Source organism: Phaethon aethereus (assembly GCF_964289735.1).
Source record: "Phaethon aethereus genome assembly, chromosome: 2".
NCBI lineage: Eukaryota > Metazoa > Chordata > Aves > Phaethontiformes > Phaethontidae > Phaethon > Phaethon aethereus.
The window spans coordinates 142767295-142783055 of NC_138582.1; the positions used below are offsets into that span (position 1 = coordinate 142767295).

Sequence of the window (15761 nt, forward strand, 5' to 3'; positions counted from 1 at the left end):
TTTGAATATGTGGTTTATCAAGACTCAGTTCCTTTTGGTCACAGCTTTCCAGGACTCGTTTTTCTTTTCAGCAGCGTGGCTTATATCCTTTATTCCTAGGGGTGTAAGTTATGACTTGGTGGTATTAAATTCTCTCAGATCTGACTACAGAAACTGAATGACTGGCCTGAACAACCACCTCTAATAGTCTGTTAGTTGTTTGCACATTTTTTTCAAGACTGATTTTGTGTTTACTTCCCAATGACTGCTAAAGCCATTGAATAGCGATGGATGTAACACTAAACCTTGCAGATCTAAACTAGAAACACTTCTACTTTGCAATTATTTCTCCTAACAACTGTTTTTTGACATCTGTTAGTTGTCATGTTCCTAATCTATTCAGTATGTTCATTATAGATATTATTCAGTGCTAACTTTTTTAGCTGGAAGGCTATGCAGTGCAAAGTCAAGTTGCTTCTAAACAAATATCTTTACCAAAGAAAGGTAATAGTTTTATCAAAGAATGAAATTAGTTGGATTTTTTTAATTAGGTCTGTGTTCCTTGAAAAAAACTTTTATTATAGGAGCATTTATTATGCTCATGTTCTTTTGCTGAATCCCGTACTGAATGGGATTCAGTTAATGTTTTGCCTAGGAGTAATGCTGAGCTACCAGCCCATAGTTACCTTACAATTACTTGAGTCACCCTGTTATTTTATTAACAATAATAATAATTAACAATAATAATAATTAACAATAATAATAATTGTTGTTGTTTGGATGGTTTTTGTAATAATGACACAATATTAGGACTTTTCTAGTGTTTTGAAGCTTAACTCATTTTGCAATTAATTAGATCAGCTATATTTGATGAGATATTTTAGTATTCTTGGATACAAAATCTGACTTATATTTTCTTAGCAGATGCTTTCTAGAATCTGTTACTTATGGGCTGTAAAATATTTCACCATCATCCATAATATAAATACCTCCTTCTGTCTCTTTCTCCATCACTCCTAAAAGGAACTGAAGTATTTTGGAATACTTTTGCCTGCTCTGCTAAATTTTTCTATTTCCATACACTAGTGAGTCTGTGCCATTGCTAAGATTTTTTTTTTTCTTAAAAGTACTCTGTACAGGCTAAAGTAATATAGATGTAGCGCTACTAGTGATGGAACTGTGCTTCTTCTTAGCTTTCCTCATCAACTACTTGTACTTCGTAATTTTTATCATTTGCTCTGTATTTTCTTTTAAAATACTGTGGGTGGTTTTAAGATTGGCTCCGTCATATTTGCCACTGAACCAAGGCTGGCTTTCAGCAGCAGTTGTACTTTTTTCGTTACAGAATTGTGGCCATCCATATCCCGTCTTTCATTAACTTCTCTTTCTTATTTTTTTTCCCTCTTGCCAGTCAGTTTAGGGTTGGGTTTTTGCTCTCTGGCTTTTTTCCCCTCTGGCTTTGTGCATTGTCCTTGTATGGAAGCATCATGTATATTTGCCATGCATGTCTATGCCTCTCCTGTCTATATTTATATAGAGTGTAATCAGATGTGATCATGGCTCCTTAAATGACCAGCTGATTCTAGTGCTGGTGGCACATTTCCGTGCCATTGTGCTAGTCAAAGCCTTGTTAAAGTAGTATGATTTAAACAGTGAGCAAGCTGTTCTGTTTCATTTAGTTCTGAACACACCTTGAAGTTTTGCCTGAAAGGGTTTGGCTGTCAATTTTTCTTCCTCTATAGAGAATTTTTTGTCTCCTTTCCAGCCTCAAATTTGAGGCTTCCAGCAGATCTGCCTTCCAGTTCTGGCAATACTGTGACCAACCCCTTCATTTGCCCTTAGAGCTACAGACTTAGTTGTCTTGGAGCTAGATTTCTTCAACAGTTAGTGGGAAGAAAAAGACATGTTCAGCAGGTAACTCATCCCTCCTGTTTTGCTACATAACTTAAATGCTATTAATCACCTGAAGAAGGTGTCTTTCTCTTCACTGATAGATGGAATCTAGATGATTGCTTTGACTCTATGTCTAACCTAAGAAACTTGCTCAGAGCTTAAGGTAGTTACAGTCAGGGAATGGTGGTGTTTTTTCACCTCTAACAGCCTATAACTCTCAGCTATAACTTTTCCCTCCTCTTGGTCCTAGACCATTTATTTCCCTGCAGGAGAGGAGGTTACTTATATCCTGACCTGGGATGCTTTGGAAAAGATTCCTCTTCCCCGTTCCCAGAGTTGGTGTCATGAGGAAGAACATATTGTCAGGGAAGGTGATTTAGGGAGTGATGAGATCCTCTTAGGAATGATGAGAGCACTTCTATGCTCTCTCCTGGCCTGTGTAAATACAAGCTTCTAAAAGCAGCAGAGACCTGTCTGATTCTTGCAGTTGGCTCAGTTGGGTACATTCAGACTGGAGATGGGCTAGTGTGGCAGGTGGTGATTCAAAGGAAGATCCCTCACCAGGTTATTACTCAGAAATTTGCTCCACTTTTTAGAAATGCTTATATTTTGGGTCTTCTGTCCATTGTGGCCAGGTTCATTTTGACCATGAATACCAACAATTGTTGCATATTGATCTTACAGTGACATTGTTTATAAGCATGGTCTTGTGCCAAGTGCAATTTGACATGTTTATAGACCTTGATTACAGCTGACAATGGCAAGGATGTCATACCCACATTACAAGGAAATTGTAACTACACACAGAACTCAGGTGAAGATACTTCAGAAAACTACCATTAGATGTGTACATACTGATTGTCAGTATACTGCAGATCTTCCTTTGTTGCTTTTCTTTTTTTCTTTCTTTTTTTGTTTTTAGGTGCTATAGATGACTTATTAAACCTGCAACCTGAAGAAAATGGTATGAAACGTTTGTGCATGTCTGTTTCAGCTGCTTTTCAATTACAAGCACGAAGTATAATGTTAATCTTAGATGTTGTTTTCATAATCTAAAACGTTGATGTATTTCTGAATGAAATTATTCATCTGCAGTGTTTAAACAGTGTTAAAGGAAACTCAACTTCATATACATGCAGAAATGCTATTCCTGATGTTAAAATATGAAGTAAACCTTACTAGGGATAAAACATTTTAACAGGTGATTGAAGGTTAGGTATACTAGACTATATGGCATTTGCTCCACTGAAGTAGGTCCCACTGTAAATCTTACCCCTCCCATAACATTTCACAAACTTTTCTTTTTGGTTCTTTAATTGTTGTTGTATCACAACCCTTGGCAATATGCTAGTAATCACAAGATTTTATATCAGAAATTTACATATCAGAAACAAATTTTTTAGTCCTCTTTAAAAAAAAAAAAAAAAAAGGTGACTTCTTCCAGGGATAGTTAATTAAACCTGCTGTGCTGTTCTCATATAGACATGAGAAAGCAATCTTTCATTCCAGCCTCAACTATTATCGCTTTTGTTCAATCAGTGGCAGCTCAAGGGTACAAGGGTACCCTTTTTTTTTCCTAAAGGGTACTGTAATATATGAAAGAGTAGGCCAAAAGTTTTATATTGAGTTTTCATATGCAGTAAGAGTCTTGCATATAATTTCTCAGTTGCTTTTCACTCATTTATGAAGAATGAGTAAAAAAACTTTCACAACAACAAAAACAGCTGTGACAACTCAAAAAGCAAGTAGTAAAGCAGCAAAGAAAAAAAAAAATCTCTTTGTGGGCTTTACTCAGTCAGACCGAGAGTGGTTTTGGGGGTATTTAAGGCACTGCCTTCATGATGGGTAAGGAAGAGAACATTTGCAAACACCTCAACTTTGAATTTGCCACAGGCAGTCTATTGCACTGTGGGGAAATTACCCATGTGGGGAGTCAACCATGAAGGCAGAAACAGGGAAAGTTCCTCAGATGCCTGCACAGAAGCAGCCCTAATCTGTGGATAGATAAGGTAGAGATGACTTCTTTTCTGTGGTTAATAAAAAAGGACAGTGCATGTTTGATAGTGGCCTTTTTTCTTCTGGTTTTCTCCTTACTCAGTTCCATTCCTTGTTGGACCTTCTTAGTGGACATACAGAAAATGCATACAATTATTGGTCATACAAGTGACCTCCGAAAGGTGATGCCCCATAGAGATCAGAGTTCTTAAGTGCCTTTGAAATAGCAGGTGACTTTACCCTGTGGAAAGATTTACCTCTCTGCCTCACCTGCTCAACAGCTAGAGACTTGGGGGAATTGTAGGTGCTTGGACAACCTTAACATTCTTTTCTGTTTATCTGAAGATGGGAAAGCAGCCTGAAAATTTGTGAGAACTGTTTCCTGTGATATTTTAGTTATAGTCTAGTGGGAACAGCAGGGGAATTGACAACTTTGTGATGTTTCTATTTATAATTTTTTGCCCTTTGTCAGGGGATACAGAAGTGTATAAAAATGTGAATTAGAAAGGACCTGAATCTCAGAACTGACTTCAGTAATGAATAAAATCCTTATATTATGTGTTGATTTATTTCTTTCTTAGTACATAGGTGTGTAAGTTGACTCATCAGCCTATTGTAAAACACAGTTTTGTGCTTTTTTTCTCCTCTGACGCAACCTCAGCCATTTCATTATAAATTATTACAGCTATTAAAAGGGAACTTGCCTGAGAAGACCGTTGCATTTAAATAAAATGGCCTGTTGCAACAACTTTGCTACTATCAATCTTTTATCCCAACCCAAAAGGGTTAAAAACATTTTTGCAAGTCATATGCAACTTGGAGAGCTCAGCTGATCTACGCAAACTTTGGACAACTGAAGTTGCTTCTGTGCCTTACCACAACTTTGAAACTAGCATAATTGAGATAAAATGATCTGGGTTTCAGTAACATAACATTATCAACGTTGTTAACCATCATTTTTGTTCTCTGCATACTCCCACAGTGTAGCTCTAAATGGTTCCAAGTAAAACAACACTTGGACTTCTTTGACGGTTCTTTTGCTCTCCAATCCTTTTGTAAGCTAGAGAAAAGGATTATGATCCTGGTTACAAGCATATAACTATTTAACATTTCTAAAATAGGAAAAATTGATTTTTAAGAAGTAATGGCTCGAGTGATCTAAAAGCTTCTTCAGTTCCAGTTCTGGTGCTAGCAAGGGGAATTAGGAAGAAAGTGGCCCCAGTTATTTCTCAGCAGCCTAAGAGAGGAATGAAAAAAGTCAATACAGCATTGAATGGTGTAGAAATCTCACTCTGTGTAGAGTAACCCGTTCTCATGGGGAAATACCCCAATAATTCAAGCATCGGTCAGCAGGTCATAAAGGTCATCTTAAGTACGTTCTCACAAAATTCTAGAATAATCCTCAACTCTTACTTATTTTCCATTTATACCAGTCTGATTTTTTTGACAGTTTTATATAATGCTTCAAAAAGCAACATAAAAGTAGTCTTCTCCAGTGTTTTAGACTATGTCATGATTGTGGTATGGTGTTTAATAGATTTTTTTTTTTTTTTCTCAAGCATAGTTATTGTTTTTAATGAGAAATGAGTCTTAACAGCAGTGAGGTTATCTAAGGAATATCGAAGGAGTTACTGGTTACATAAGCTACAAGCCCAGAAATTGGGTCTAAAAGAGAAAAAACCAAATATTCACGCAAAAATATTCCGTCTCACTTAACATACAAAACCTAGACTGGATGTTTTTAAAAAGTTCCTTTTCTTTGTTTGTCTAAAAAATTATTTATATTGACTCTCTTGTTCTGAGACAGCTTCAAAGGATCAGTTTGTGAGGTCCTTGGAGTCAGAACCTGGTGATAAGGATGACATGGTATTACTGAATGAGATCCTCAACGCTTCTTCCCTGGACGAGGGGGAATTCAGCAAAGAGTGGACAGCTGTTTTTGGACAGGTTGCACTTGGTGATCTCACCGTGAACTCTTCAGCTGGAGATGTGGAGAATGCTTCATCATCTGTGGCACCAACACCATCGGGCTACTTGCCCTCACAGCTGTTAGACCAAAACATGAACGACTTGCAGTCGTCTTTACATGGTGAGAGCTTATCTTGTTCTGTTGTTGGTGTTTGGTTTTAGGCATTAGAGTATGGCTTTCTGCTATGTAGAAGTGTGGTGACAGCTTATGTTGTGCCATAGCTGCAGAAAACTTGGAAGTTAAAGCTGAGTGTGGCCTGGAGAAAAACATGTGAGTAGCATATTTGTTTTTCTAGTCCTGATTATTTGTTGTTTGTGAACAAAGTACCCTGAAACCTGAAGTAAAAATTAACAGCCTTGAATTCATTCATTGAGCTTCCTGAAATATTCTGTAGGCCTTTGAGACTTTTTTTTTTTCTGCAATAGAAAATCTGTTTGAGTGGGTTTTACTGTTTAAATCACACTGCTCTTTCTGTTAAGGGGCCAAAGAACCAAAAATGATTACTGTATTTTGTCTGGGAGTACTATTTTTAAACAATTTAGTGACAATCAATTGCATTCATTCATTTTCTTTTTTCTTCAATGTATCCCATACTGTTGCGTGTAGGGATATGGGTAAGGTAAAATGGGTTGGCTCATCCTAGCAACCATATAGGTGGATTCCTCTTGTAGGCTGGTTACTTCCTGATGCAGGCAACAATTCTTTCTCTCCCCTTTCTTCTATGCAGTTCATTCTCATGGGTTTTCCAAGCTGCTGCTGGGGCGAGAGGAGAAGAAAGAGGGGAACTAAGGGCAGAGCTTTTCTGCTGCTGCTTTGGCTGTGAGGAAGGGAGAGGAGGAAGGCAGGCTGGTGATAAACCAACAGCAGCTGCCTTTGTCCCCACAGTCCAGCCAGATTTCTTCTAGGGCTTTGCAAACTGGAGGAGGAGCTTGCCTTTTTGGGTTCTGTCCCAAGTCATTTAAATCTCATTTGGGGAGGAGTGATGCAGGAAAGACTAGCAGACTGATTCTGTCCTGAGGACTACTTCTTGGAACACATGCAACTGCTACAATCATACGTGATGTAAAATGACCTGTGACATTTTGTCAAGAATAAGAAAGTCTAATTTACCTTACAATTAACACAGTTACCACCACCCCTAAAGCAAGGTATTTGGGTTCACTGACTTCAATGATTAGATGGAAACTGGGGGAGTAACGTTTGCAATGATGCACAGTTTTAGATATATTTTTATTATGAGGTACGTGCATATATGAGTGTGATTGCTAGAGTGAAGAGGGACTGGAAGAGTGTAGGATCTGACCTCATAAAATATGAGCTAAAAAAATCATGAGGTTTAGCCATTGCATTGTCAAATTAAACAGTTTGTGACCAGAAGCAGACATGGTTATCTGTTGAAAGGGGAAAAAGGAACAATGAAAAACATCTTTCTTGATAGACATAAACAGATTTTAAGCAAATTACTGAAAACAGCAACAGAAATATTATGGGATTGATTTTTTTTCCCCTAGAGTTTTTACATGGTTTTAAATATAAGCATGTTTTTGAAGGAAAAATATTTTTGAGGTGTAAATGGCAAACAGGGATGGGTATCCTTTCTGAGGCTGTTATCACTCTCATTGGCACAAGACACTGGCACTGGCTGCACTGTTAGCACTTCAAAATCAGAACTCGGATATGTTGCATTCAAGGAACACTAGAAATGGAAAATCCATGCCAGCCAACGTGTTATCCCAAAACATTTTTGAATAAGAAAAAGAGTAAATATGTATTGGAATAATAAAATAGGTTGATGTTTTTGAATGGATTTCCAAGTTTTTGGCAGAAGATCATGGTAACTGATCTACTAGCACTTGAAAAATCAGGGCTAGTCAACTGAATGATTGTATCTGATAATCAGCACGTTCCCAGTTGACTAGTTGCAAAGTGCATTATTTAAATGTAACTTTCGTAGCTGTTTTTCTTTCCAAGTTTTTTGTTTCTTTTTTAACAGAAGGTAAAATTCTGTCTGTTTCATTTCTCTTCACAGCACTTCTTTCATAATTTGACCTTATTAACAAATTTGGGAACAGAGACTTCTTTTTTCCCCAGGCAAAATACTAACTGTAGTATAAACATACCTAAACATACAAGTTGGAAATACTAGAATATATGAATTATGGAAATTTTTCCCGAGGACACTTTTTTCCCCCCCTAATTGGTAGGATTGCTTAATAATTATTCAGTGTGAGGTGCTACACTGGAGCCTCGTTGTTGCATACTTCCTGTGTGAATTTGGCCTTAAGACCATAAAGGTTCTTAAAACTCACATGCTTAACTTTAAGCACATTAACTTTTCTATTAACTTCAGTGGGATTACTTACTTATTTTACGTTAAGCACGCTCATAAATCTTTGGGGCTTTGTTTTCTCTCTGCCTCAGATCTTAATCTGTAAAACAGGCACAATGCTATGCAGGTTATAAACTGTTATGGTCAGGAATTCCCAGCCTGGAGTTTTCTCTGGCTGTATTTATAACCAAGATCTAGCACAATGGGACTTTGAATTGCTATGGGACTACCAGGTGCTGGTTTAAAATGCATATAAATGTGTGTGTGTTTGTATATGTGTGTGTGTGTATGTATATATATAAAAAAAAGAAACAAAGCATGCTCTCAACAAATCTTTTAGATTCTCCTCCAGATACAGCTTTGTAGTTTGGTTGCCTTTCCACTTTTTCAGAGAGAGCATTGGCTTTCTCTTTCATGATGATTATGGCCTCATTTACTTACTTACTCATACCACTAAGGGCTTCTCTTTATCTTCCCTACATGTGCATATATTCTAGTTGGTAAGAAAATGTGCAGCTCACCATTTCCATTTCTAAATTTAATTGTGGCAAAGTTTGTGAAGATGCTAACTGAAAAGTAAGCTGTTTGGTTTCCTTGCTGTCTCAGCAATAATCTTTTGTCTAGTCATGTAACGAAGCTGTCCTGTGAACAGGCAAACCAGAACAGGCTTAGGGCCAACAACTGCTTGCAAATTGATAGGCTGCAGTTTGGTTTTGAAAGGCAAAGTTGTCCCCTGTGGCTCACTGTGAGTGGACACTAAAAATGTAATTCATGAAAGTATTTAATAAAAATTCTGTGTCAGTCTTTCCCAGTACCTTCATGGATGGATAAGTTCATAATGAAAGTATCACACATTTTCTGGAGCATTTTTGGTTGGATGTTTTTGTTGCTGCTGTTAGGTTTTTTTTGTTTCCTAAGTGGTACTTGAGCTACCTGCATTTCAGTCAACAGAGAACCAGACCACAGCATCTCTCACGGATGTGCTACCTACCAAGCCTTAGTCCAGGGGGACTCAAAAAGAGCCCTCAAAAGGAGGGCTCCAAAGGAGTTAACTGGTCTGTGGCGTTTCGCTCAGTGATCTGCCAGTCACATCAGTGTGAACGAGCATCAAGGAGGTCTCTGGGAGCCAACTCCTGATGTCACTGGAGTCACTGGGATTTGCACAGACAGTTTCCAGGCAGCACTCCCATTCATTTCTGTGAAATTAGGATTTTTCCCTATGCACTTAAGCTGCTCAATTTATCCATTTCTATCCATTGATATATTAAAACACTTTCTCACAACAAACGAACAAAAGCATTACAGTTTTGTGTAGTTGTGTGTAATGTCCACTGCCATTCTTCTCTTTTGTAACCCAAGCAGAGAAAATGCCTGCAGAAGTATGTCATTCTGAAGTGTTAATGACATACTTTTCATTATTTATGACTCAAATTTACTTAATTTGAAAGATTAAACTCTAAAATCTCATTTTCAGGGTGCGCAGGCTAGCACATAAGCCTTTATCACTTTTGCCTAGAACAAATATATGTGAGCACTCTGCATCCAGATTTTGAAGTTGGTTTTGGTTTGTTTCCTTAGAGATACAGAGGATGTTTGTGGCTTTAAATTTCCTTCCTAATTCATGTGATCTTATAGAAACACACTTCTTGCCTCTTTTTTAATAACATAGCTTGGGCTTCAGACCTTTTATAGTCACGGTAAGATCAGAGAGTGACGAGAGTGATCTATTAGAGAGAGGAAGGGTTTATGTGACTTACATGGCTGCTACAGTAACTGTCAGGGTACCAATATCTGACAGGGGTCTCAAAAGAGGAGAAAGTAAGAAGAGGAAGGACAAAGAGAGCAGAAAAGGATGTGAGAGCATGAACTTGTAAAAAAAAAAAAAGAAGAGACTGAATAAGACTCTGTGCACAGATGGATATCCTGTTTGTGATACTGCAGAATTAGATATACTAGATCCCTGAGATAGATGGATAATTGATCAGGCCACACTTAAAGGAGATATTATTGAAATTAGAAATACAACCTCCAGTCCTCTAAATGTGATAAAGCATAAAATTTTAAATATCTTAAGCCAGGGACAAAAATTTTTGCCTACTATGTTTCCATGGTAGGCCTCCTCTAGTTCATTTTGCCAGCCTCGCTCATCTGGTCTCATGAACTGTATTTATCATTACTCTTTTGTGGCTATGGAATACGCATGTAAGAACAAAAAGTTGTGAATACCCAGCTTCACTTTTTCTTGCATACTTACTCTCTCCCTGCTGAGAAGATCCTTTCAAATGAAGAACAAAAAAACGCTCCTTTAAAACCTAGTTTTAAGTTAACTCAAAGTAGTGCATCTTGAATTTAATGCTTCAAAGTGCTTTACAACAAATTATTTTTTTCAGGATTAATAATTTCAAAATTAACTAAAAAATCTAGGGTCTTTAAATATGTGTGTTCTAGAATAGTTGACGAAATGAAAGTCTTTGGAACTGTAAAAGTAAAGAAAGGTGGAAAAAATGTTTAGTATGTGTGATATTTTCACCCAAATGTAAGTGATACTCTTCTCCCTACAGCTATGCTTGACTTGATTACTGTAGTAGCTTTTCTGTGAACAAGTATTAACTGTGATTGGATAAAAGAAACAAGAAAAATCTTTTTTAGCCAGGTTAAAGATTTGAAAAGAGTACAGTTGCCTGAACCTGGAGATGATGAAACTGATCCACAGATACTCTCTTCTTCAGGATGTTGCTTGTCTGCAGCATCTGACTCCTTGTGAATAAGAAAAGATACGAAGGGCCATAAACATCATATTCTGCTCCATCTGACGTGTGCATTGTGCTGCCAGGCAACGGGGTGTTGGAGTTAACAAAGTAATTCCTCACGCTAACACTGCTCTACTGTTGAATTTTAGGATGGGCAGCTAACAGTGTGAGCCCACCATCTCTACCACAGCCAGCACAGAAACCAAACAGCCTGAATGTGAATGCTAACAAGACGCCCATGAAAGGTGATACAGTCATGTATTTTTTTTTTTCAGTTACTTTTCCTTTTCAGCTGTGACTCTTCTCAGTTATTCTATCATAATAGAACCTATTTTTGTAGTAGTTACATGTCAAGTATCTTGTGCTCACTAATTAATTCCTCTGTTTCAGCATTGATTGTGTGTGTCTGTGTGTGTGTATTTTTTTTGGTAGACTTCAGTGCTAGTAGTATAATGAGGGAGCTGAAACTACAGTTTTGTTTACTACTTTAATTTTAAGTCACACAGAATAACATCTGCATGCACTTTGTCTAAGCTAAACAGTGTTTTGAAGCTCTAGGAGGACATTGTGGCTAAAATAAAGGCTACTGATAAGGCAGAAGAGCCCTAATTGCAAATTTTGTTGATAGCATACATCGTATCAGTAATCATCTGTTTGAAACTTAATTCACTTATTGCAGCTGAGCCAAGAGTGCATAGTCCTGCCATCTACTGAGATAAAGGCCTGCTGATTTTGACTAGGGCTTTCTGGATAAGTGAACCATAAATATGTTGAATCCTTATTGCCAGGTTGTAGCCTATTCTATGCATTCACATTCAATCAGAACTACATCAAAGATGTTCAGTGCAGAAGAAAGGAGCGACGTGTATTCTTTCTCCTGCCTCCCAGGATTGAAAGACTGACATTTTTCAGCTCAGCAGAAAAAAAGAGGGTTAAGGTGTTTTAGAAAATATTTTGGCAATGGGTATGATACCACAGCCACAGTACCTTCACCAGGTACTTTGAAATCTATGTTTATGAAAATGGGAGAAACTCCAGCCTTGCAGACACCAAGATGAAAATCAAAATTTTTTCATGTGACGTTATCTCTCTGAGTGGAAGAGCACATCTTATTTCATGATCAATATAATACATGTTAAGCATAGGGTCACAAAACACAAAGCAAGTGGTGATGTACCTTCTTTATAGCAACCAAAGTTGTCACTGCTTTAACCTGAACATCTGCCCCGTTGGAATAAGAGAAGGTAGAAGACCTCTGTGTAGTCTGTATGTCAATATAGACACATAGATGCAATAGTCCAGCTGCTGTTGGAATATATTCCTGGTTCACCTTTTTTTATATCCACAAAAAATACACTGTAATCATAGAAGCTGTCCTTGGGACTAACTATCAAAGGTACCCCCTCTCTCTCCAGCCAATACCTTCCCATTAAACTTAATTCCAGATGAGTAATGAGCTTGTGTGGTCATATACAGGGGCACAGAACAGTCACATGAACTGGATTTAGGCAAAGGAATTTAGCCCTATAAGAGAGGTTGAAAGTAAAATTTGCCTTCACTTTCCTTTTACTTTTTTTGCAGGCATGCAGGTGCACACACAAATAAAATACCTTTCATGAAACAAAGCTAGACAGAGCAAGAGTCTTTCTATTTTTAATTAAAGTGTTCCTGTACTTATCATGGCAGGAGCCATATAAAATACACAGGGAGACAGATGTAAAACATTCCTTTTACTGAAGTTCTATATTCTGTTAAAGGTAGTGTTTTAAAATGCCATCGCTCATTCCGACTTTCTTGTCAGAAGTGCCCTTAGTAATAAATTAAACAACAGCATGGTGTTTTGACATCAGTCAAACATTCAGTCAGTTTTGTTTTAAAATAGCTGATGGGTCTGTACTTTTTTTTCCGCCCCCCCAGAACCTACAAAGAATCCTAAAGACTTGACTGCCTGGTTCAGTCTCTTTGCTGACCTTGACCCGTTATCCAATCCTGATGCTGTTGGGAAAACTGATAAAGAACATGAATTGCTTAATGCATGAGTCGGCTGCCTATGGTAACTCTTCCATTCATCGACACTATTTTGAGGTTTAACAAAACTAAATGAAAGTTAGTATGCTATTGTGAAACTATAAAGTATGTGCCATGATAATAAAACTAAAGGGAATTAATCCCTTTTTATATAGGTACAGTTATTTGCTCTTGTTTTGTATAAAGAGTTCACATTTATTTTGTACGTGGATTTACAAAAATGAGGTTAAAAATTAGGGCAGATTTCTTGCCAAATTAGATGATCTGCTGAAACACTGTCTTTGCCTGAGGTGATGCGGAACTAACACTGGAGTGAAATACAAATTGCAAACCTATTTTTTTATAATGTTTCTTGAGTAAATAAATACATTTTAAAAAATCATGTAACTGAGGAGGCTGCATGAGTCAAACATCTATCATGTATATAGTATATATATTCCTGCTATGTTAAGATGTCAGATTTGTTTTGTTAGTACTCACAGTGAAAAATCTGTGCTGGAGCTAATTATTGAAGAAATACACTTGGGTCTGTGCAGCGATGAAAATTGTGCCCTTTCTGATTTAACTTATTAGACAAACTGCACTACATAAACAGAAGTCATGCCCCCAGCAGGCTTCCTTTCTGAGGTTTTTCTCCATTGCACCAACAGAATTTGCACCTGTTTGCAGACGTTTCTTGCAACTAATGCTTTACCATGCCTTCAAAACATTCATATTTCTGTTTGCAGTATTTTTCATCCAATTTATTTCTGAAGCATGTGTTATTTTGAGCTTGTTGTGACCTTAACTCTTTAATAAAATGATTTTGACAAAAAAGACCTTTTATTCCCACTGGAATGCTGGTGTGCTGTTGAAATGGTACGTAACAAGCATCAGAAGATAAAACACATGATCAGTTTTTAGACAGTACCTAATCATTCATATCATTACCTCACACTGTTTCTGAATAGTAATCCAGTCAACAGTAAGAAAATTTGAACTGACTCAGTGTCCCTGTGCCTCCCCACTCTCCTTTTACAGCAAGGGAAGGGAAATAGGATGTGTCAGCAGCTGCTTAAGATCTTAAGTTCTGCCTATTTGCGGTATGTACTGTGTAGGACCTGCTTCGCAATTGCTTGTATTTGGCCTTTTTTAATTCAGTTAATTTTCTTTTTACATTTGTGAAGTTTTTCACTGCCAGTTAACTGGACACTCAATTAGTTAATCCTTGCCTCATGGTCTATTAGATAATTAAGTACCTGCATTGGAAACTTGAAAATAACTATATAAATATAGAAGTTAACCAAACTGACCTGCTGCTTCTCAAATGCAGCAGAGCATCATTTGATGGCTGCACTGAGCAGCATTAAAGTGCGTTTGATAGCTCCCAGCTAAAAAGCTATGTGCTATCAATGGATGGGGGGGTTGGTCTGAGTGGAGTTCATCTGACTGAATCCTCAGCAGGTTTTAAATACCTGAATATATAAATACTGAAATCATTAAAGAGATTCTTGCAACTTTAAGCAAGTCTGTGGTTGCTAAACTTACTTTGGATTGTGTTTGTCTCAATAGTTGTTAAAACACTTGTGGACAATGCATTCCAGCATTTTTAGTAGCAAAAGTAGTTAGTTAGGATAAAAGCAAAAAAGAAGCCATAGGGGCTTCAAAACAGTTAATTAACTGTTCTTTAAGAAGATTCAGAAAAATGTTTGTGTTTGGTTTTTAGGTCACAGATTCTAGACTTACACTATTTATTTTTTTTAAAGTCTCCTGCCTTGATTAGCACAATTAAGGCCATTGCACAAGTTTAGATAAAGATGTTCTGAATCCTCAGCATGTTTTTAGGTAGGAAACCAGCTGAATTATTATCCCTTTTATGCAAGAGAAACCACGGCTGCAGGGTTTTTTCCCCTCCCCCCCCAAACTGCACTATCAATTAGTTCATATTATGTATTAATTTCTTGTAATATGCAAGTTTTTAAATGTTAGCTTTGAATTTTTAGTCTTTAGCCTATGCAATTTTTTCACACTTACAAACTAAAAAAGGTCTTAATTTTTTAAACTTTTAAATTAATTCTAAATATAATGTTAAAAGAATTAATTTTGCTTAAAGAAAAGCAGCTGAAATGCCAATGTACAATACATTATTATCATGAACATTTATTGAAGCTGAAAACTAGAGCAAGAAAGCTAACACCCTGCAAATAGGCATTTTTCAGGCAAAAATCTTAATTACAGAGTTAAAAACAATGCTTCCCTACTACTAATGAAGCGTACGGCACATGCTTCTTGGCAGCTAACTCCGAGCCCCAGTGCCACTGTGAGAGGCTTTTCTGTGATGTACGTACAGGCTCAGCAGTAGTTGGGACAACAGGGGTAGCTCATCATCCTGGTGAAATTACAGATTGATTGCTCTACACATATAACATTCATCTTGATTTAATATGCTTCATTCCAGTTGCATATTCTGGTTGAGTAGTGGATTATTTTAAAACAAAAACAGCTGCAGAACCCCTATGGCAGATGAAAACAGTGGTAATTGATTAACTGTCTTTATCGGGAAGTTTATTAAAGTTGATATAATTGATTTTGGTGAGTCCAGGTTTCTACAAACCTAAGAAGAGCTGCTTCAGGGCAACTGGAGTGTGGGCCTTGGGAATTGAACAGCTCATGGAGAAAACTAACAAGTAACTTAACTTCTTCAAGTAACTTTCCTGGCCTTCTTAAGTGATCAAAATTTACTTCCAGCATAGTAGAATATGACTTACCTTGTTCCCATCTGTTTTTTCCATACCCAACGTTGCATGGGCATGACATTGATGTACTTCAAAGCAGGACC

General features: G+C 37.2%; 1 protein-coding gene across 1 annotated transcript in view; it reads left to right on the forward strand.

Moving 5' to 3' along the window:
* The window catches only part of ICA1 (islet cell autoantigen 1), a gene marked incomplete at its 3' end in the record, with an annotated part of 57029 nt that extends 44075 nt beyond the window's left edge, over positions 1-12954 (forward strand). Inside the window, exons 10-14 of the mRNA XM_081996641.1 lie at positions 2624-2686; positions 2795-2836; positions 5675-5956; positions 11065-11160; positions 12833-12954. Coding sequence (XP_081852767.1) covers positions 2624-2686; positions 2795-2836; positions 5675-5956; positions 11065-11160; positions 12833-12954 — 605 coding nt within the window. The remainder of the gene's footprint in view (positions 1-2623; positions 2687-2794; positions 2837-5674; positions 5957-11064; positions 11161-12832) is intronic.
* Between the last annotated feature and the right edge of the window lie 2807 nt (positions 12955-15761).